Below are 24154 nucleotides of genomic sequence, written 5' to 3'. Positions count from 1 at the left end.
TAACAACTATGGCCAGATGCTAACAAGCCTTCAATCGGGGTGCTGGGGGAGAGGTTTTCTGTTTTTCTGTCCTGTGTGGTGGCTTTGCCTGATAGTCTGTTACTGAAAATAAAGTGCACCTGCTTTGTTATATTGATCTTCCTCCCCCACCCCCACCCCTCTAGATTGGAAGGAACCCAAGGGCTAGTGAGAGCAGAAAACTTAAGCTTGGACCTCCAAGGGAACTTTCCAATCTTGAAAAACAAAACCTTGGGTTTTGTTTGTTTTGTGGATTTACTTATGAAATGGATGACAGGAACAAGGATGACCATGAGAGCCTGTGGGTCCCAGCTCAGTGTTCTGGGTGGGGGGGCCCACGGGCTTCCTGTCTACTGAATCTAGAACCAGGACACTGGAGTGATGGCGTCTCGATGGAGAATAAGCATATGGGTAATTTAACCATGGTAGCTGTAATAATAGCCAGTCGTTTACTAGTGGCTAAGTGTGAGTACACACTGATTCAGCATTCCCACAAGCCCGAGAAGACACTGTTCAGTTGTAGATGAGGGAAAGGAAGGCTGTCATTCCAAACTTAACTGGGATCTCCCAGCTCCTCTACTGTTTCCAAAGGAAACATGGAGAAAGGGACGAGCCAACCATGGTATCTCGGCTTACATTTCTTCTTTCTCAGCCAGGCATTGTGGGTGTGCCTTTAGCCACCTCTCTCAGTAGTGGAAGGGGTACCAGGCACCCTCCTCGCACTGCTGACCAACAGTGACGGGGACGCAGGCAAGGGAGCTCTAACCATTTCTCTATAGAATGGAAAGTTGCGTGTTGGGGTAAGCGCCATGTTCCAGATGAGAAAACAGAGGCTGGGAGGGCCCGAACTGTTTCCTGTCCCCAAATCCTCAAGCTCCAATCCCCAGTGCTTCAGTATGTAGCTGTATTAGTAGATAACATTTTTCTTCAAGTAACTAAAATATGAAGCCACCAAAGTGGGTCCCTGAGAAGACACACAGGGGAAAGATGAGTATCTATGAACCCGAGGAGAAAGGCCTGGAACAGAGTACCTCTCACAGCCTCAGAAAGACCAACCTGGCCAACCCCTGGTCTCGGGCTTCCAGCTCCCACAACCATGGAGAGGTGTAAGTCTCACTCAAGTGGCCTTTTGGCATGGAAGGCCCAGCAGACTGAGACAGACGAACTGAGATGGTAAGTCTCACTAAAGGGAACTGGAATTGAGCCTCTAACACAAGTCTCCCTTCTGTTTCTTGTGCCATCATAATTATTAAATATTAGTGTCTGCTCTTAGTGTTCACAGAAAAGAATTTTGCAAATTATATGCCAACAGGTATGTAAAGTATTGATTTGGAGAAACTCAAAGTAGCAGTTGAATTCCATTTTTGACATATGTGTACGGGATATGTGCATATTTTCATGTATGTTGATATATGTGGAGAGGTGTGCATGCATATGCATGCATGTGAGTGTGGCAGCCAGAAGCTGACATAGGGTATCTTCTTCAATCACTCTCCACCATATAGAGTGAGGCAGAGTCTCTTATTGAACCCAGAGCTCACCAACACAGCTGGTCTCACATGCCACTCCGCCCATCTGGCATTCACCTGGGTGCTGGGATCCTGCCCTCATACTCACATGGCAAAAGCTTTGCCTGCTGAGCCCCTGCCCCCCCCAACTCCCACCCATTTCTTTAAGTTTCTTCTTGCAGAAAAGATACACAACATAAAAGACCACTGTTCCCAGCAATGAATACTGGGCAAGGTCAGAAAAAAATTCATATGCATTGTCTATTATCATCATCACCACCATCATCATCATTATTATATGAGCCAATGAGCCAATATCTCAAAGTCTAGAACAGTGGTTCTCAACCTTCCTAATGCTGCGACCCTTTAAGTTACTCATGTTGTGGTGACCTCTAACCATAAAATTTTTTTTCATTGTTACTTCATAACTGTAATTTTGCTACTGCTGTGAATTGTAATGTAAATATTTGATGTGCAGGATATCTAATATGCTACCTCTGTGACAAGGTCACTTGACCCCACCTCCCCACCCCCAGGCTGAGAACCACTGGTCTAGAGGAAGCAATCTCAGAGGGATTAAGCCTTTCCTAAGTGAGCAAAGCTCACCCTTCTCGCTGGTCCCAGTGGAAGGAGGAGTTGATCAGTTTAAATTGGTCAATGTGGAAATAGGAAAGAAGCTTCCATGTCATCAGCTAGAAAGATGGTTTGGCCCAAGTGAGTATGTCATAAGTCTACACTACCACATTTTAGCCTAGAGTGTGGTGGCCTGCAGGAAGCCAGGGCAGGGATAGCAGGCAGAGTGGTGCCCATAGTTATCTGGGGACTGGGATCTACACTCTTCCAGAAACAGGTGTGATCCTGACTCCACACATCTGGAAGCAGTGGTTAATGACAGTAACCCAAGCTAGCCTACCTCAAATCCCAATTCAGCAGAAGACCTTCCCCTCATTGGAGCTGCCTCTGTCAGTTGGGAAGGGAGAGCTGGGGACTAAGGGATTATATAAAGAAAAGTTAGGTCAAGCCTAACCTGAAGTCCAACCTCCTGCTTCACCAATGTTTCTTGTCTGGTTGCTTTTGTTTCTAACTAACGAATCTTAGTTGAGATAAAGCCCAAGTCCTGGTCAGCTATATAATAGCATATATATGCTTGATTGGATATGCAAATGTTTATATCAATTAGCATATACTATTTCTAAAAAGTTATGGTATCTTTTAGACATTTATCAAAAATGACTTTATACTTCTATATATGTACCAGATGATACGAGAAAACAATGAATAATTTCACAAAGCAATTATAACAGAATTTTGTAAACATACCTCAGTGCTGTGAAGACTCCGCTCTGGGACAGAGTCACATTCTAATGAGCTTACCGTCACTCAAAACTGTGATGGATTCCCGTTTTGAAAATGCCTCACTGAAAACTTATCTTTTTTACTTCTATTGCCTGCTTGTGGCACCAACCCCAGTAAACAAGTCAAATTGGTACTTGATGCCATGAAGATAGCAATGGAAGATTCTAGACTGAATGTGGAGAAATTAAAACAAACATAGAAGGAAGAGTTTTGAGGTCAAAATGACCACTTAATATTCAAGGAGCATTTCAACATATCTGAAGTACCATTTCAGCTGTCAAAAAAATAACCAAAAGGTCTTCACAACTGTACCCAAAATAAAAAAAAAAAAGTTTGTAGGCTCCATGTTTTCTCACCACATTGTAGTGTTTTATTTCGTGGAGCGGTTTATGGAGTTCTAAAAAGAAAGGCCTGGGACGGAAAAGGATCGGCCTGTCTCTTCACCAGGAGTCCACAAAGTCCCTCAGAAATGCAAGCTCAGGAGCATCTCTGGGAAAGAAGTTCTTTTTCCTTCCCAGGGCCCTTGGCTGTATTGATCCATCTAGTCCCTACCCTATCTGGACACAAGCTACTAGATGGTTTCTAAAGTTCATCTTTCAGGTAGGTTCAGTGACTCAGGGAAGACCTGTGAAATTCCTCCTCACCTGAAGGAGCCAGCTGGGCCCCTCTGGGGTCAAGTCTAAGGATCGAGTAATAAAGGGTCAATAAAAAGGCTCAGTTAACCTACAGCCACTTTATTCAGCTAGACAGAATATGTTACCCTGGGGTTAATCTGGTTAACCCTCATGGGAAACTTCAAGAATGTACTTTTCTAGTGTGCCAGTAAGTTAATTTCCCAGAGTTCTAAAGCCCGGGGTTAGCAAGCTAATCCAAATGAGAAAAGTCTTATTAGTTAAGTCCAGTAAAAGGCCCAACATCTTTCCCAACACAGTGGAAGCATGGACTGAGGGTGCCATGCAAAACAAAAGGAGCAGAAGCAAGGTGTCTATCTGTCTTCAAAGTCACGCCCTCCCTCTGGAGTCTTTCATTCCTACACACACGTGCTCGGAGGAAGCTGGTGTAAGATTTGGGAGGAAGGAAGAAAAGATCATTTTTGAGGCAAGTTCAAAGATTTCTCTACAGCCTGCATAGCTGCTCTCCGTCCCACCCCGAGCACTCATTTTCTTCCCTCCATTGAACAGTCCAGAGTGTGTTCCCTAACCAGCTGGGAGGGCAAAAATGCAAACACAAGCACCATTTGTTATTGGCTCAGCAATTCCAGCTGTCACCCTCTCAAAGAGGGTGGAAGCAGGTCATCAGATAAACATCCCATTAGCTCATTGGCAGACATGCTGGGCTGCAGGTCACAGACTGGAAGCTGATGGGGTGCCGGCTTGAGTGAGGAGAATAAAAGCCATCTGCCCTTCACGTCACTGTGTGGCTCTATGTGAAGGTTCTCATCTGAGAACATTCACTCTCGGTGGCCCACAGATGCGGTTTTCCCGTCGAATAGTCCCTGCAAGAGTGTCCAACCTGCGGGCCACACGCATCCCAGGATAACTATGGATGTTCTCGACACACTTACAGATCAACACCACCATATCCCAACATCAAATGGGTGGACACTGCCTCTGGTGGGTGGTGTTTCCCACCAGGCTAATGTTAGGACCACCTGGGGATTGTTTCGTGGTCAGATGTCAAGGTTATGCTCCAGACAAGCTATAGCAGAGAGACCTGAGTAGCTGGCCAAGATCTCCAGGTGATGCCAACATCCCAGCAGGACTTAGAAGGAGCACAGCAAAGTCATAGCCTCGGAACCCATGTGTGCAGGTCAGCAGCAGCCAGCACACAAATGTTTACAATGATTAATAGCTGTTCACTATAAAGCAGATAACAGGGGAAAATGATCCATTGAAACCAATCTACCAAGTTCATACCCATGAGTCAAAAGGCCCTGAATCCCATTAAAGGGTATTTTAGTGACTATTGATTTTATTCTGCAGTCTGTGTTCCCCACTTTTGTTATCAGGGTGGGCAACAATTAAGAAAAACTCTGTGATTGTGGCAGCTTTCTTTCTCCTTGGACTTACTCATCGTGATCACTGCTAACCATCCCTGCCCCAGGCATACGGCCTGAGAAGGATAACAGCAAGCCCCAGGCAATGGCTGAGCTGCACTGCAAAGTAATCCTGACATATTTCCAAAGTCACCAGAACACCAAACTTGAGTCCCGTTACATCTCCATAGAAAGATAAACCCAGAACTACAGAAACTGGTCCCGGCCCAGGAAGAAATGTTTCCTGGATGATGCAGGCTATCCAACTCTGCCAGGGATCATTTTCAAGCAGACTTCTAGAGACAGAGCACCATGAAATAGTCTTCAATACCTGATAACCCACAGTTGTTCAAACAGAGGTACAAAATGGAAAACAGAGGGCTCCTAACCTCAGCTACATGTCATTTTTTAAAACTCTTACACCCAAGTCACACCCCAGCTCTATTAGCTCAGGATATGAGAGAAGAGCTAAGTAAATGATACTGGGGGACGGGTGTATATGAATGCTTTCAATGCAAATGGAGGCTGGAGGTCAACACCAGGCAACTTCTTCAGTCACCTCTTGATTTTCTGAGACATTCTCTCACTCAACCTGGCACTCACCAATTCAGCAAGACTAGCTGGTTGACCATCTCCAGGAATCTACTTGTCCCCTCTCCTCAGTGCTGGGGTTACAGACATGCACCTCCATACCCTGCTCTTTGTGTGGTCCTCATGATTGTGTGTCATGAACTTTACTGAGCCATCTCCCCAGTTTCCTGAATGGCAGTTTTTAAGCAGTAGTTTTCAAACACAATCATTATCTGAATACCCCGTGATGAGACCAGACTGTGACACTCGAGACACTGCAGGTCTGGCGTGAGGCTGGAGGATATATGTACTGAAAAGTTCTCAGATGATGCAGATGCTGCTGGCCCAGGATTTTATAGGTTATCCAGGCAACTCTCATTACAGCACCCAAGGCTGAGGACCAGCATATAAAAAAGCAGGTAAGCTCAGAGAATGGTCTCATCAGGGAAAGTTGTATCCTAGCTATACTGTAGGCAACCTGGTGTTTGGTAATAAGGTGTTCTAGTCTCTACTTGCTCCTGACGCTTATGACTAAGGCTCTGAAGCCAGGCATAAGGGTGCACCTTTAATGCCAGCACTTGAGAGGCAGAGGCAGGCAGATCTCTGAGTCCGAGTCCAGCCTGGTCTACAGAGTGAGTTCCAGAATAGTCAGGGCTACATAGAGAAATCCTATCTTTGGAAAACAAAACAGAAAACTATGGCTCTATTCCAATGAGATCCTGGGTTCCTTGTTGAAATAAAAATTTTCAAAGGGCAGTTACATATGAAATGTCAACACTAACATACACAGAAAGAAAGTGGCTTTGGGGACCATAGAGCAGCTTCCAAAATACCCTCATATGCCAATAACAATTTCTATTAACAATAGGTGATCAAGACAGCTGTGGTCCTAGAAGATCCTATCAGCTGGTGACACTGTAGTCATCTACATCTAAAGGCATCACTCTATGATGTTCAGACAGTAAGGAAATTGACTACTACAATCCTCAGAATTAGATCCCTGCCATCACGTGACATGTGATCATATAAAGAAGGCAAATTCTCCTTTTAGCACACGTGAGCCCACAGAGTGTCAGCTGCGCATACTCTAGTCCAGCCCCTCTGTTGCCTAGACTCACCTGTCACTACTCTGCAGTGCGGCCTGGGTTCCTCGACCTCGGAAGATCGGCTGGGGGTGGAGGACCATTTGCGTCTGATCAGATGCTCTCTTCCACTGAATGGGCCTCCTGAGTTGTTGAGGGGCTGGATGAACACCTGCTCCTGCTCGAGCTGGATGAGGCCAACCTACCCAGAAAGGAGAGAACAAGACATTGGTCACCCTCATCCCCTCACACTCACGGCCCCAGCCGTCAGATGGCTGCTTTGGTTTGCCCTGTCTGGGTTTATGCTCTCTTTCTGTTGGCTGCCGGGCCCCACCGGGAGACACCACCTGACTTAAGAATCTCCCACTGAGTGATTGTTTGGGGAGGTTTGGGTGGGTAGGTGTCTTAGTTAAGATTTCTACAGCTGTGTTCAGACACCATGACCAAAGGCAACTGGTGGAGGAAAGGGTTTGTTTTCCCTTGCAGACCATAGCATTATCAAGAGAAGGTGGGGCAGGAACTGATGGGAGGTCTATGATGAATGGGTGCTGCTTACTAGTTTGCTCAGCCTGCTTTCTTATAGAACCCAGGACCACCAGCCCAGGGGTGGCACTGCCCACATGGGCTGGGACCTCCCGCATCAGTCAGTAATTAAGAAAATGTCCTACAGGCTTGCCTCCAGATCAATCAGATGAGGTCATTTTCTCAATTGAGAGTCCCTCTTCCCAAATGATGCTAGCCTGTGTCAACTTGAAACCAGCACAGTGGGGTGAAAACTGCTGGGGGGTGCAGTGTGTGCCCTTGTATTTATTTTCCAAGTCTGATTTCAGAGAGGATGGACTAGCTTACTGTCATTTACTTATATGTAGTGTGTGTGTGTGTGTGTGTGTGTGTGTGTGTGTGTGAATGCATGAGTGTGTGCAGACATAAAAGTGCACTGTAGTGTGCATGAGGTGGTCAGGGACAACTTTTGGGAGTCAATTATTTCCTTCTTCTATGTTAGTCTCAGGGATCAGCTATTAGACTTGGTGGTGAACATCTTTACTCACTAAGCCACTAAGCCAGCTTGCCTGCCCTACATCATTTAAAATCAATCAATCAATCAATCAATCTCTCTCTCTCTCTCTCTCTCTCTCTCTCTCTCTCTCTCTCACTCACACACACACACACACACACACACACACACACACACACACACACACGGGGCTAGTGGGGGAGAGTGAGATGCTATGAGTTGAACCTAAGTCTTGCCATGGACTGTGACATGCTAGACAAGTGCTCTACAACCAAGCTCTATCTGAAGCCCTAAATCCACCCTCTTCCAAGTCCTTCTGAGGTGAGCTGGCTTGCCTCAGCTAAGGGGTTATGAGCAGCACATGTTGCTTTTGCAGAGGACTGGGTTCATTTCCCAGCACCCACATAGTGGCTCACAACTGTCTGTTAACTCCAGTTCTAGGGGCGCTAACTCCTTTTTCTGGCCTCCTTGGGCACTGCACACATGTGGTATATAGACACACATGCAAGCAAAATAGCCGTACATATTAAATAAATCTCAATGAGCTAGGTGTGGTACTAAACACTGTGTGTGTGTGTGTGTGTGTGTGTGTGTGTGTGTGTGTGTGTGTGTTCGTTCATTTATCCTCCCTCCTTCCATACATAAAGCCATGACAGGGATGAGGGGATGCTTCAGTTAGTAAAGAGCTTGCCACACAAACATGAGAGCCACACATGGTTTCACATGCTTATAACCCCAACACTGGGGAAGAGGCAGAGACAGGAGGGTCCCTGGGGCTCGTTAGCCAGTCAGTCTAGCCTACTTGGTGTGTTTCAGGCCAGAGAGGGCTCATGTCTCATTAAAAAATAAAAAATAAAAAAAAATAAAATAAAGCAAGATATACAGCATCTAAGGAAAGATACCCAGGGTTGACCTCTGGTCCCCAAAGCATGTGTGCACATCTCATACAAGAAAAGAACACACTGAACCAGGGATTCAAAACAGTATGTAGCAGAATGTCCTGGAGATCTTGAGTGGTTCAACAGTGTGCTCCACAGTGACAGACGCTGCTGATCTGCTGGGCATTTTGCGAACACGGTCCTCTGCACTGTCTTACAGCTTCTCTTACCTCAAGCCGAATAAGATAGTTAAGTTCCAGTATTTGGACAGCAAATCAGATCAACTCCTTAGATCACCTACAACCCGGAGTCCTTCCCAACATACAGTGAGAGACCCTACTTTCGGCTCTAAGCCAATCTCAAGGTTTTCATTTCATTAGAACCTTTGCCAAGAACAACTCACAGATTTTACTGCCTAAATGAAACTGTCTCCCAGCAGCACTGCACCACCTGAGGAGTCAGCCTCCTCGAAGTTCCTTGGAGGTAAAAACTTGAGTTTGCTCACTCAGATGCCTCGGCAGAGTGTGAAGTGGAGAGGGGCTGGGGTGAGCAGCACAGTAAGAGGCTCAGGCAGAACACCTCTTCCATAACAGCCTGCCCTCAACTCCAGCGAAAGGCTGGGTTCTTCTGGAAGTTCTCTGACTGTGGGAGGCCAAAGCCGGCTCCAGGCCCCAGCACTTTCAAAGCCGGTTATTCTTCCCATGCAGTGTGCGGAAATCAGGTAGCAGGCAGCTTGAATGCAAGGTTTGAGAGCTGCAGATGTCACCCTGCTGGGAAATCCTCGACACACACTCAGCTTTTAGTTTGGGGATTGGTTTTTCTCGGGGCATCTTTCCTTGGGGGGCGGGGAGGTCTCCCATACAGCTTTCCTTCCACTGGGTAAGAGGTCACTGGTGACGGATACAGGGACAAATCAGCTGTACTTTACCTGGCAGCTCCTGGTCCTCGTGGGACCTTATGTTCAAGTAGAGACATGACTAGGGCAAGTATTAAAGAGAAAGAGCTACATACGTGTTCAGCCTGTGGGCTGGTAATAGGAAGGCCTCACGGCTTCCCCTCCCTGGGTCTTAGTCACATCGTCTAGAGGCTCCGTGGGGGTCTCTAATACTTGATCTGCACAGGCCCGGGGATAAGATGCTCTGTTGTCCCATAAATGTGACAATTTGTGTCAAGAGAATCTACACGGTGTTTGCGTCTCCCGCCCACAATCTTCCACCTTCTCTCTCCCTATCCTCCACTCTTTTCCCTGAGCCCCCTTCTCAGCAGTCCACCCCCACATTATCAGACATTTTCACAACCTAACAGTTGGTTCCACTGAGGCAGGATCAGAACTATCCTTCCTGATTTTTCTCAAGTCTGCTGCATCACAGTTCATAGAGAAACTGAATGGACTGTCCCAGATATTAGACAGCGCGCAGTGCCCTTGACTGGGGATTGTCATCGCCAGCTACAAGATGCATGGTACCACATGAAGAGACCTGACATTCGGGCCCCACTCGAGGAGGGATTAGATAGAATGTAAGCACAGATACTTCTTCTGAAGCTTCTCTGGAAGTGCAGTGGATAGCCATACACAAGAACCACCATGATGGCTTTTAACAGCATGTGGAGAGCTGCCTTGACTTTGACGTCTAGAAGCACCTGGATTTATAACCTGGGCCATCCCTTGACTGTTGGGCTGTAACCCTGCACTGTGGCTCCGAGAGCTATGTGGGGATTTTCTGGCCTATGCTAAGTCTCCAGCCATCATCCACGGTGAAGAGGCCAACACACTGCAATGCTCCTCAAGGCTTTGTATTCCAGGGATCAAAACACTCCACTGCAGGAGACTGCCCACAGCCTCTGCAGAGATAGCTAGGAAATAGGAAATGCCAACAACACACATACCTACCACTGGCACATTGCTTAGCTCCAAACAACAACCCCCAGTGAAACTCTCTTAAAAAGAAATCTTACATTTGGCTAGACTGGGAATCCCACATAAAAGAGTTATGGGTCAATAAAATGTAGCAGGAGGAATAACCTGCTCTGGGCGGTTAACTTTCAACACTCTTTTTGTTCTGGGTCCTTGCTTTGGGGGCACTTCTGGAATCCTGTGAGAGAAGGCATTATTTACCTCCCCCAAACAGGACTAACTTTCCTGCCTTGGAAAAATGTGTGAGAGGCTTTTATCACTTCCTAACAGGAAGAGTGCCACAGCTCAGCCTGACCAGAGGTACGATCACATATAGACAGGGTGCAGGCACCTGGGGTGGTACATGAAACTAGGTGACTGTTGAGTGCACCCTCCTACTAAGGTCACACTGGAATTTCAGTGCCTAGGAAGCCCCAGCCCTTCTTCAGAAAGCTGCAGCTCCTGGACTCAGTAGAATGGGCCTGGGTCTCCTCTGCATTGAGATGGGGGGAATAGGTAGTTGAGGATAGAGTCAATGGCAAGTCAGTTTCCATGGAGCAACTGTCCTGGAGCTTCAAGCCTGCCTTTGCACTGGCCTCTGATGCTTCAGTGGGCTTAGTAGAATCTGGTGGACCCATACCTCTCCTGCACCCCATCCAACCCCCAGAACACAAAGACATGAGGGCACCCCATCCAACAACCCCCTGCACACACAGATATTAGCATTACCAACCACCACCATGTACACACAGACATGGGGTCCTTCCCCACCCCCTCCCTGCACACACAGACATAGGGGCCTCCCCAACCCCCTCCCTGCTCACACAGACATAGGGGCCTCCCCAATCCCCTCCCTGCTCATACAGACATAGGGGCCTTCCCAACCCCCTCCCTGCTCACACAGACATAGGGGCCTTCCCAACCCCCTCCCTGCTCACACAGACATGGGGGCCTTCCCAACCCCCTCCCTGCTCACACAGACATGGGGGCCTTCCCAACCCCCTCCCTGCTCACACAGACATGGGGGCCTTTCCAACCCCCTCCCTGCTCACACAGACATGGGGCCTTCCCACCCCTCTCCCTGCTCACACAGACATGGGGGTCTTCTCAAACCCCTCCCTGCTCACACAGACATGGGGGCCTTCCCAACTCCCTCCCTGCACACAACCACTTCCTGCACACACAGACACGAGGGCCTTTCCATCCTGAACCCACAATCTTGCTGCCACACCTACAATGTTTAACTCCTGAACACAGACACCTGACTTTTCAAGATCAGCTCTTGGTCAAAACTGAGGCCCCTTGCTGGGGTCTCCATTTCCGCTCACTGCAGTCAGACAGCCGCAAAGGGCTGCCAGCTGTGTGTGAAGTCTCCCTTGTGTGCTGACATCCTTCCCATGGTCATCTCCCCACCAAAGGCCTGAGTCTGTCATCCCGAAGTTCCCTCCTCTGGGCCACCTCACCATGCTTTCCCCAGGATTCCCCCAGACAACTGTTATAAAACCTTCTGTTGCCTCTAGGCCTGAGTGTAAACCTGGGCCAATGGAAGCAGCAGCAGTACCCACAAATGGGCTGTGGGAAGGGCTCAGCTATCAGTTTAACCAGCCCTGCAGTCTCTACTCAGCTTGGGAAAGTTTCACATGCCACAGATTGGCATCTGGTGTGCCATCTCATCCCACCCACATATGTTCATCTCCTATCATCCCTAAATAATCCACCCCATCCTACCCCACTACCAACTCATAGGTCCCTCATCTTGGGAAGACCTGACCTTGGTAGCTTGGCCTTCATTTTTCTGACCTAGAACATGATGTCCACCTTCCTTCAGCTCCAACCTGCTTTTGACTGAGGTTCTACCCTGCTTGGCCCCAGTATTCATCTTCCAGAATCTCCTCTTGCTTCCCTGGCTCAGCTTCCCCAAATGATGGAGTGTTCACAGGGGGACCATCTTCTCAGGCAGGGATGTGTTGCATTTCTCTCTGAGGCTTGATAGAGGCCTACTGAAGCACTCTGCACATGGCAGAGTATGGAACGGTGATCTAGTCAACTGTGCTGACTGGCCGATTTATAACTAGAAATAATCTGTAGGGCTAGAGGAGAAACCTGGGTTAATGCCTTAATAAGCCAGGCTCTCAGTGAAAGATTTCACAGATTCGGTCTTATTCTTCCATCAACAGCAGGCCAGTGTCATTTGTCTTTTGGATGGCTTCAGGTGAGGAGAGCTTTAAAGGAGTTAAGGATTTGCTCAAGTCACAGTCTCAATGAACCAGTTTCTTTACCAAAACCACACACACACACACACACACACACACACACACACACACACACACAAAAGGACTGTGCATTTGTGTACCTGAGTAGAAAAGTGCACCCCTGAGAAAGGTCAACCAGGGACTGTGATTGTCGCAGATCTGAAGGTTGCAGAAACATTTCCTGTCACACACCGCCAAGGTCAGACCATTGATGCCATTCAGCATTTGGGGAATGTGCTTGAAGAATGCAGTCAGGGGCTAGGGAGATATCACTTGGTGAAAGATTGCTTAGTAGAGAGACAATTTACAAGCACGAAGACCTGAATTGGATCCTCAGAACTTGTGTAAAGGGGAGGGCATGTAATCCCAGCATGCATGCATGCATGCATGCATGCATGCATACATACATGCATGCACGTATACACACACACACACACACACACACACACACACACACACACACACACACCACCTTGTATTATTTTTTTCTAGCAAATGATGCCACTTGGTAGAATTTCAAAGGGAAATCTGAGCCCTCGAGGTCCTGTTCAGAAAGGAGCCAGAGCCTGGCTTCCTAACAGGTTCTGGGAAGTTCTGAAAAGCTGCAGGTGGGTGAAGTTCCTGAGCAGGACAATTAGAAGTGCGAATAGCTTGGAGGGGAAGAGACACAGGAGAAGAAGTCACTCTGAGACTATGTGAATGTCCTCTCAAGAAGAGGCCTTGGAACTTTCTGTTCAGATTCTCTTTCATTCTTTCACCTTCAGCTCCAAACTTCACAGCAGCCCCTCCTTCCTGGATTGCTGTCTTTTGGCATCTATTCTGTTATTGCCATCTACAAAGACCTATGAAAGTCTTTGTATTTCCCAGTGTATTAATGCTTTACACGACCAGTTCTTTAGCGGTATCTCCCTATATCAATACCATGATAACTTATGTTGTAGTTTGGTCTATCAGATCCCTTTTGAAAAGTTACCACACTCTAAGAATTTTTGCTCACACTAAGTCCTACACGGCTGTGCTTGATAAAGAGACCTCGAGTTAGAAAACTGGGTAATTTAGTAATGGACCCACCACAGACAGCTGGATAATGCTATCTTGTAAAGTGCAAGGCCAGCACCCCAAGCATGTCTCCCGATTCCAAGGCCCAGTGACTGCCAGCTGCCCTCCTTAGAAAAGCACGCCAGCCTCTTGTAACCTCAGCTGCCGCTGGAGAACTCACTGGCTGGGGCGCCTCAGTCCCCATCCGCTTCCATCTGCAAGCACTTCTTCCCCTAGAAACCAACGTGTGCACTCTCTACAGCCTCCAAGAGAACAGCAAGAGCTCTACACAGGATGGTTTGTAAAAGGCACCCACCCATCCATCAATGATGGATCACAAAAATGGTGCTGTGTTTGCTGACCAGCCAGAGCAAAGGTAGTCACCGAGACAACTTGGTGTCTGATCCACATGACAGAGATGCCAGGCTCTGCAGCATGTGGCTGGGACTTAAGAAAAGGCATGCCTAGGGACACTCTACTCTTCTTGGTCCTTCTAGGGTGGCCTGGAAAATGGGCCTGGCTACTTAGTGTTCCACAGACAGAATGCTTTGGTGTCTTCTCTGGCCCCACAGCTCACCTACAGTATACCCTTGCAGACCTCAGCCAAGATTGAGTGAACAGATTCCAATCTGCAGAGCTTTGAAAGGAAACGTAGCCACTGCTCAGGCCATCAGACCCAATGGCAGTCTGCAGACCTCCCGAGACCTCCCCCTTCCTAAAACAGTCCTTTCGCCCACATGTTTTAGACAAGTCACCAAGAGCCTTTGCAGAGACTGGCATTCCTCCTCTTCCTGAAGTGCCCCTCGCCTGACCCCCATTGACCCGTCTGCTCATGAAGTTCCCTTTGGAATTCTGCTAGCCCCCTGTCACCTGGTGCTAATCACAGGAGGCTTGGGTAAATTCATTAGGGAGCGATACCTTCTCCACCAGCCAAAAGCTCATTGCTTTCCAATTCCACGGTTACAGGAATCCTTCCAAAACTACGCTACATCTAAAGACTCCCTGAAATGTAAATAAAATGAAACAGCAGAAACAGAAAACAATTAATCCTTGGGCCTGGGGTCTTTGAAGATCCAAAAAGTGCAGCTGGTATAGCTCTTCCTGATAAGACAAAGAAGGGAAAACCCCGAAGGCCCACACCTCCGCCTGCTGCCAACAACCTGGGGGGGGGGGGCAACTTACACTCTGTGCCCTATAAACAATTATGTAGTGCTCTATCCTGGCAATGTAGCTCCTTTTAAACAGACCCCCAACATCATACAGCATACATGCCATGAAAACAGCTCCACTACTGCCGCTGTGCAAACAGCCATTTGTAGACATTAGCTGTGGCAAAATGTACCAACGACCAAAATGTTACCACAGCCACAGCCACACCCGCGTGCCTATATACCTCTCATAGCTGCTGTCACTCAAAAAGGGCAATGTTGAGAAGATGTGACTAAGACTAGATGGCTCGTAAAGCTTAAAATATTCACTTTCTGCTCCTTTCTGGGCAAAGTCTGCCAACCCCTGCTCAACATGATTCTTTCCACACAAGAAGGCTTTTGAGATACCCCATCCACCCACAGCTACCAAGAGCTATCTTCTGGATGATGCTCTCTACCCGTGCCTTATAGCTGAGACTATCCTAGCAAACACATACATGACTGCGCACTTCAGAGAGCTTCCACCACGGCCAAAGGATCAACCACCTGGGTGGACAACCAAGCCAAAGAGGGGGTACAGGGCAATCTCCAGTAGCTTAAGGTTAAAGACTTTCTTTCCTTTCTGTTCCAGGACCACCTTGACACTAAGAGACCAGCTCCCAGCCATGTCTCTTCCCTCCTGCTTCAGTCTGCCTACGTGTAACTCGGGGAGAGTGTCCAATGTACAGCTTGCACGAACAGGATGAATAAGGCAGACTAAACAACAGCAGCGTCTCCTCAAACTGGAACTGAAAAATCTCAAGACTTAGAAGTCCACCCGCAACTGGCTAGGGGTGAACTCAGAGGCCTGGCTGCGCTCCTTTCTCTAAGGCACAGCGCCCTCACATGGTGCAGACGGGCAGCGCAGTCTTCCTGAAAAGCTGGCTCAGAAGACATCTGTGAGGAGGCTCAGCAATCATTCTGTGAGGACTTTCAATCAATGTTCTCCAGATTTCCAGCCTGGGCTCCTTCACAGATAGCTCCTCGCTGGAAACTTTACACCAAGAAGTATAAACTCTGACCTCTCCAGAAACTCACGAAACCGCAGCAAATGGGATTCAGATGTTTCCATGTACAGTACAGGGATGTGACCTAGACTTGAAACACTTTGGCAAAAACAGGAAAAATGATGTGGGCCTTTGAGTCCCTCCCAGAACATGATACAGCTCTGATCCAAGTCCTACAGGGAGCTGAGGCTTTCTCACTCCTCCGTAAGCCTCCTTCGCCCACAGCCCACACTCTTTGCCCCCGTTCCACGTTAACACCTACCAGGCCCACCAGTCTGTGCCTTTGCCTTTTTTTTTTTTTTTTTTTTTTTTTTTAAACCAAGGCTGCCAATTTCTCCCAGTTAAGCACAAAAGTAAACCCTACCCGAAAATGGGACTTCAGAAAATTAGGCTGCTCCCAGGAAATTACAGCCACGGGTCCCCCGGCCTCGACCTGGTGCTAAGAAAGCAGAAACTCCACAGAAATTAATCTTGGAGTCACAGACTTTCCAGCTCTGCTGCTGGCTGTGTAAGTGGGGGCCAGAGAATCGTGGGTGGTGATATACAAGATAGGTGAAGGGGATAACTTCTTTGGCCCAGGGTGGCCTGCCAAAAACACCAATATCAGAAGCCTCTATCTCAGAGGTCTACTGTGACAAAATACCGAGAAACAACAGTACACGGCACGCTCTGAGTGATGCCAGGCTCTTCAGGGACAGCCCATCTGCCAGTCACGTGCTGAGAAGAATTTGGCTCGACACCAGTGTAGCCAAGTGCTCAAGTGTGAGCACAAACAGGGCAAGAAGACCCCCAAACTCTCTTTGCCTCTCAGTGTACTGTCACAGGTGCGTCTCAAACACAGCAAGGCAAGGCCCTGGAGAAGAGCAAGCTTGAGAACGGGGCTTAAGCCCGGACCAGGTGAGCACCCCACAGTTCTCACTGAGGGTGGATCCAGACAAACGCCTGCACTGGGGTGAGGGAATACAGCCAGTGGCTACCCTTCCTCTCCTGTTGTTACCTGCCAGCTAACAAAAGTGAGGTTAACCATGGCCTGCCTGGGGTGCCCTCTTAGTATAAAGAGAAGATTCAAAGGATAGAAGATTACCCCATCCCCAGACAGATGAAATCGACCTTCAAGCGTTTTCCCCGGAACACGTGCATAACACATACACACCTGTGCTGACGCTGGGCGAGTGGGACAGTTTCCCATGCATGCCCCTAGGTGAGCTTTAGCTAACTTCTCAATGTAACCCCACCTGGGTCAGGTTCAGCACACCACAGCAGCCGAGACAATGGCAGCGCCCCCCCCCACCACCACCACACACGCTTGCGTCCCCTCTGCTCAGACGGCACAGTCTGGAAGGGCAAGTGAGGGAAATGGGCAGGAAGGTCTTCCCCCGGCCAGCCCTCCGCGGGGCCACCCCCAGGCAACGCAACAGACTGGGCAGAGCAGACCCATAGGGGGCGCGGGCAGTACCAGGCCGCCGGAGGCGCCGCAGGCGCTGAGGGAGACCAGGGAGCCCGGGTGGCCCAGGACTCGTCCGGAGTAGAAGCACGGCTCGGCAGGGTGTCCGCTGCTCCCCGTGGCACCCGCCTCCTCCACCTCGAAGCTCGGGGACAGGAAGCGCAGGTCGCGGCGCAGCTGCAGGTACAGGTCGCGTCCGAAGGCTGGCAGGTGCAGCAACAGGGCGTGCTCTCCCGGCCCCGCACGAGGGCCACCTGGAGATGCTCGCGGTCCCCGCCACCGCCGGAGCCCCGCTACTCCCGGCAGCAGCTGCAGGTGCACGTCGTCGGGGCGCAGTCGCCTCGGGAGCACCACCTCCACGTCGGCCGCCGCGTCGCCGACAGCTGCGGGGAGAGAGGACATGCGTCAGCACCGGCCTGGCCACCAGACCTCCCGCCGGTGGCGGCTCCGGCGCTAGCTTTCAGAGCTCCACGGACATCGTGCAGCCGTGACCCCGCACTCCTTTCCCTCCCCGAGCCGGGCCTCTGCCAGCCGGCCAAGCCACCCGATCGCCCCAGGGGACGGCGCGCCATCAGCTTGCCGGGGGATGGGGGGGGGGGGGGGGGGGACCAGAGCCCTGTTCCTGGGCCGCGGCCCTCGCCCTCCTCCTCCTCCTCCGATGATGATGCTGTCAACAGTCCACCCATGCACCCGGGCGCCAGGATGCTTCGGGAAGGCACGGGGAAGGTGGCCGCGAGAGCAAGCGACACTACCTGTGCTCGGGTCCAGCCCCCACACCAGCAGCAACAAGGACAGGACGAGAGGGGGCAGCAGGGCTCCGTCACACATGGTACTCGGGACCAGCAGCCCCCAAGACCGTAGTGGCAGAGCAGGGGCGCGCGAGGCGGCAACGCCAACCGGAGTGAAGCCCTGCAGCCTTTGGAAAAAGTAATTAGCGCTGCGGACAAACCCAACATGGTAAATACCAAGCTCCACCTTCTCCTTGGAAAGTAGGAGGTGATTGGGCTCTTGCTTTCGTCTGCCCCGCCTTCCCTGTCCGCATTGGTTAGGGCCGGTCGAAACCAACGTGCGTAGTTAGGTTGTAAGCACTTTCTTACACGTGGTTTCTAGGCAGTAGGTGGGACGTGACACCAGGTGGCAGGCGCGAGCCGACTCCCGGTTGTGGAATCCTGGAGCAGCTGGGAGGATACCACCGAGACCTTCCATAGGGAGATCACCTCTGAGGCTGCTATCCAGCTTCGCAGGAAGATAGGGCGGACCATTCGATTCCCATACAAAGAACGAAAGAAAGAAAAAAGAAAGGAGGAAGGAAGGAAGGAAAGAAAAAGGAAGGAAGGAAAGAAGGAAGGAAAGAAGGAAGGAAAAAGGAAGGAAGGAAGGAAGGAAGGAAGGAAGGAAGGAAGGAAGGAAATCTAATTCTTTACGTATTTAAGAGACTCCAACTTTTGATTCATTTCAGCTGGAAAGGCCCAGACCAGTTTCTGGCACACCTGAATTCACGCCTGCCGGCTGTATCTCCAATGTTTATTCAACACCCCGCACCCTTCTTTTGGTCTTTATTTTCACAGAAGGCAGAAAGGCGAGAGCACGTTACGCCCCCTTGAATATAGGGAAACGGAGGAAAGGGAAACTTCAGGAACTTGCTTAAATTAGCCAGCAAGTTTCTGGCTTGGCAAGAGCCCTGGCTTGAATTCATGACCCTGACTTCAGGTCAGGTGTGACTCTCTGCAAACAGCAAGAGCCCTCAGAGGGTGGCAGGAAGGTGCATTAGCCAAGCTTTGCGTATCAGGACACGGGAGAGCTAAGTGGCAAAGCCCGATCTTGAACCCCATCTTTCAGGAACAGAATGAGTGCGCATTTTCCCAGCAGAATCAAACGGGATAATTCCCTTAGCTGCTCCCTACAGGTGATTCCGTTGGCTTCTTTAGAAATGTCTCACAGATAACACAGACCCAGCTCAAGGTTACCATTGCAGCCTCGGGTGACGCTCCCTAGCTCCCCCCCTTTTTTTTTGTTTTCTCTTTTTTTTTTCTTTTTGCCAGAGCTGGGGACCGAACCCAGGGCCTGCGTTTGCTAGTGACAGACTCCTGTGGACCTCTTTGTTTGAGGTGTCAGGATCTAGCTTCATCACAGGGTTATAATATATTACCAGAAAGCATCCAGAGGTGAGCTGAACACTGGCAAGCTTCTCTAAGTTTGATGCCGGGTAGCCTGTCTGTAGCCCTCCACAAAGGCTTCCCACAGGAGCTGCTGCAGATCTTGTCTCTGTTCCCGTGGCTGCCACTCACTGCTTGGCACCTGTAGTGGATTCCAGCATGGGCCAGGTTCTGTTGTTGGGTATGAGTAGGGCTTTACCTCACCCTGAGTTTTGAGAACTTGGACACGAGAGCCACGGCTTCGATCATTACAGGAAAAATAGGAAGAAAAAGAGAAGCATATCAGATCTGTGCGTGGTCACTCAGCAGCTAGCTGTAGTGATGGTCCAGGGAAAGGCTTTCCCTCATAGAGGTTCAGTTTCTCCTCTGCAGATGAACTTCTAATAACTCAGACAATTCTTGAAAATAGAAACAAGGGCCTAGGAGGTACCTGGTATATCATAGGCACTTGGTTATATTTACTAATATATGAATAAAAGAAGAAAAATGATTGATCAAATCAGATGTTTCAAAGACTCCCCATGTAAGGCCCCCAGACCTTAGTACAATTGACTCCATGGTGGAAGTACCATTCAGACTGTAAAACTCAGCACATAGACAGCACCACCTGCCAAAATCAAAACAAAGGCCTAATCTATCAAAGGCCACAGTTGTGGGAAAGTCTCTAAATCTACTAACCTTGTTTTTGGCTTCTGTGGTTCTGCTTCTGGCTAACTATTCTTGTTAGCTGAAGTCTGTCAATCCAGGACATGATTTTGTGCTTAAAAGCTTACCTGAGAAAGGCTCAGGGCTACACTGGGATCCTGAACACCCAGTGTAGTCTCCGACAGGCAAATAAAGACTTCCTATGGGCTTAAACCTGTGTCTGAGCAGTCTCCTCTGGTGAGTGCTCCACCACACTCCAGCTGTCAAAAGTGCTAAGCAAGCATCAAACCCATGCCCCGCTTGGTTCATTGTTTGCCATTCTTTCTTGTCCAGATCACTCTCAGTTGGGCAAGTTCATGTGGGTTGGATTAAAAAAGCAATAATGATTAGGGGCCAGATGTTACAATGTCCTTTGCTAGTGAGAAAGAGCATGGAAGGCCTCCATTATTTAAATAACCCCATCTTGCTAATGTGTATGTGTGTGCCCAGCACCCCAGGCACTGCTGATCCATGGAGAATACTAATAAACATTTGCCAGATGAGCAACAGTTCAGTGGTGTGTTCCCTTTCTTATGTATGTCACTCAGAGTGGCCTTCCAAGATCAAGGATGCTTTGAAAGCCAAAACTGAGCAGAGAAACCATAAGCAGACCTCTGTAACCAGACTGTATGTGTCAAATACGATTAGTTGGTAATATTAGAGCTCCACTGAGCTCAAGCGAGCACAGAGAAGTTGTTTATTACATACTCTTGGTTTTATGCTCTAAAACCAACAAGGAGCAACAGTATTGTCAGTGAGGAAATGGAGGGACTGGAATCTATCCATGCATGGTGGGAAAGTCACACATGGCAGTTTCTTTTGAAGAATCGGTGTCTCAAAAAAAATTAAATATACAGCTGAAGTAGGTGGAAGACAGGCACAGGCTGCTGGCTTGGGCTGACTGAAGACATCCACAGGCCTTCCCAGAGCCACAAGGCACCAGGCGAGTAGACGCCATTATGATGAGCAAATGTATGGTGGAGACATGGGAGAGAGAGAGAAGTGGATGGACAGGTTCACGTGCTGTAGAGAGAGGCAGAACTGAAGAAGCAAAGACAGTGAGGAACAGGCTGATGTGGGTGGCTTGCTTGCCACTGGGGGCCATAGTGACATCCAGGCCTGGGCTGCTGCTGAGAGCCATATCTGGCTCTGTGGTCCTACCCCACCCAGGCTCTGTGCTGACATCCATGGCCATGTTCCCACCAAAGGCCACATGGATGCCTGGGGTCTGGGTCTGGGCCACCACCTAAGGCCATATTAGTGTCCAAGGGCCCTGCTATCACCAGGGCTACGCCAAGCTGAGTGGCCTGCCTTGCGCTATCACCTGGGGCTACGATGATGTCTGGGCCTGAGCCGCTGCCAAGGGCCATCTCTAGGTTTGTGTCCACTTCATCAGAAGAGCTGGTCTAGCCCCTCATGGAAGAGCTGGCCCCACCCATTACCACAATGTGGGAGAGCCAGCTCATTGGCGTGAGTGTAGAAGAGCTGGCTCCATCCCTCTCCTGAGGGGAGTGGCTTTAGCAGCCAGGACTGACCAAATCAGCTACCACCCAGACCCACATCCAGGGCTTTGAGTTGGCCCACCACAGCATCTACCCCATCCATGACCTGCTAGAGTGTGTGAAGGAGCTGGCCCTGCAGAACCATGGCCGCGGGATCTCCATGACTTGGGGTGAAGAAGGGATACCTGGCAGGAGTTTCGGTGAGGGTCCAGTGTTGATGATGTGCCATAAGCCAGATGCCTTGAACCAGACCAACAACTCATTACAATGAACATTAGCAAGTAAAGCAGAGCAGGCAAGGCGATACTGCATGACATACCACAGCTCCAAATGCCACTAAGACAAACAAAAAGGTGTTGGAGAGGTGGGAAAGATGGGGGAGCAAAGCAGCTTTTTGTTTTGTTTTAATTAATAGTTTTTTAATTTCTTTTGGGGGGATGCTAAGGGGTGATGGGTGGATATGGAGGGACTGGGAAATGAGTGGGATTGGGGTGCATGATGTGAAATTCCCAAAGAATCACTTAAAAATTATATTAGAAAATTAAATATGAAGTTATCATATGGTTCAATGTATAGATAGAGATTGCCAGAGGCTGGAGAAAGGGGGGGGTTACTTAATAGTCATAGAGTGTCTGTGTAGGATGATAGTAAAGTTTGGAAATAATAATGGTGCTGGTTGTACAACACTGCTAATGCATTTGATGCTACTGATTGGTACACTTAAGATGCTAAAATGGTGACTTGGTTGTTACAAAAGTTTTATCACAATAAAACACATAAGGAAATATAACTCAGTTCCTTAAAATGAGCAAGATTTGAATAGGCATCTTACCAATGAAGTCAAACAAATGGAAAATAGATTTATAAAGATGGTCCAAGTTGTTTGGTTTTGGTCATATGCAAATTCAAAATCACAACAAAATGACTATTACATGCCTGTTCAAAAGGACTAAAAACAAGCAACACATCAAACAAGTATTGGTAGGGAGTCAGCAGAATCCGCATTTTCATGCCCAACTGGTAAGACTAGGAACTCGTACAACCACTTTAGAAACATTTTGACTGTTTTCAATACTTGCTTATTTATTATATTTGAGACTCAGTCTCATGCATATCAGGCTGGTATCAACAATGAACCCTACTAAGGAGGCTGAGAATGACCTTGAACTTCTGATCCCCCTACCTTTACTCCCCAAGTGCTGGTTTTACAGGCATGCTTTTGATGTGCGCTATATCAAACCCAAGACTTCTGACACGATAGGGCAAGCAAACTACCAACCCAACTACAGCCACAGCCCTTGAAAGTCTCGTTAAAAGTCAAGCACATACCTTCACAGTTGTTTCACACTTAGGGATGAACTGGTGTATCCACACAAAGCACTGTGTGTGCATGATAGCATGCCAATTTTATTGTAGTAATCCCAAACTGGAAACATCCCAAGTATCTAGCAACAAGGTGAGCGGATGAACGGAGTGTAGAAAGACCATACCCGATGGCTCACTATAGTCTGTTACAAAGAGGAATGGACTGGGGATGCCTGCCATGATATAAATGAATCTCAAAGTGATTAAGTGGAGAAAGCCACACTCAGAAGGGGCACATAGTGTATGGTTTTATTTATTGAAAAAAAAAAAAAAGTCTAGAAAATACAAACAAATATGGTAGTGATGGTCCACAGAGAAAGAATTCTGAAGGGATGGGAAGAAATGTAGGAGTGATAAAAGTATGTTCCCTGCAAATCATGGTGATAGTCTGAGGGGTGCTTATATAACAAGTTGCGAACTTGAAATAGGTGCAGTTTTATATCCCCATAAAGCAATTTTAAAACCAATGTTGCACTTGAAAACTCAAATGATGGGATACAAATTTGACCCAATGCTTGTATGGAATTAAAGTTCAAAGCAATAGTTAAAGACAACAGGGAGATGACGTGGTGGGTGTCGAATACGTAGCAGATTGGTGTCCTCTCTTATAAAGCAGAAGATGGGGGAGGGGTTAAGAGAAAAATAAAAGAACAAAGGAAAGCTTTGGTATGGTTCTGTGGCTGTGACTGGCAGAGTAGGGTGAAACCAGATCTGTCCAGCTGAGGTCCTCGGGGACAGGGTGCCAGAGACAGGGGGGGGGGCGGGGTTGGTAAAGAAGGAGGAGCACACAAGAAGAGAAGACAAATGGATTTTGAAGTCCCTCCCAACCCCCCAGAGGGCTCGGCTGTGAGCCAGACAACTCTGGGGCCATCTGCGGGTGAAGTTCCATGGTTATCAAGTTCCCCTTCCCTGGAGCCTCTGGAAGGAAGCTTGCCAAGAACAGGAGAGGGGAAGCCCATCACTGTCTCTCTTTTTCCTTTGGGCTCAATCCCATGCTCCCCAAGGACCCTTTCAGACCTGCTGCAAAGACAAGAGACCTGGGTAAGAACTGGACTAAGTGTGGGCCCAGGACAAGCCTCAGGTGCTTTTGGGGCTTTCGATAGACCGAAAATGGGTCCTATAGGAAAGACTGGAAGCTAGGCTCCCTCTTCGAAGCCACTTCC

The 24154-nt window shown here is 48.7% G+C and overlaps 1 protein-coding gene across 1 annotated transcript in view; it reads right to left on the bottom strand.

The window, feature by feature from the left end:
* The window catches only part of Adamts17 (ADAM metallopeptidase with thrombospondin type 1 motif 17), a 327342-nt gene extending 309122 nt beyond the window's left edge, over positions 1 to 18220 (bottom strand). The window contains exons 1-3 of the mRNA XM_036196825.1: positions 18037 to 18220; positions 17297 to 17667; positions 6606 to 6771 (exon numbers count right to left, since the gene is read on the bottom strand). Coding sequence (XP_036052718.1) covers positions 6606 to 6771; positions 17297 to 17667; positions 18037 to 18112 — 613 coding nt within the window. The 5' untranslated portion in view covers positions 18113 to 18220. The remainder of the gene's footprint in view (positions 1 to 6605; positions 6772 to 17296; positions 17668 to 18036) is intronic.
* Positions 18221 to 24154: the final 5934 nt, after the last annotated feature.

This window comes from Onychomys torridus, chromosome 1 (genome assembly GCF_903995425.1).
Source record: "Onychomys torridus chromosome 1, mOncTor1.1, whole genome shotgun sequence".
Classification (NCBI taxonomy): domain Eukaryota; kingdom Metazoa; phylum Chordata; class Mammalia; order Rodentia; family Cricetidae; genus Onychomys; species Onychomys torridus.
The sequence above is the reverse complement of the archived record's forward strand: the minus strand, read 5'-3'. Positions and strand labels throughout refer to the sequence as shown.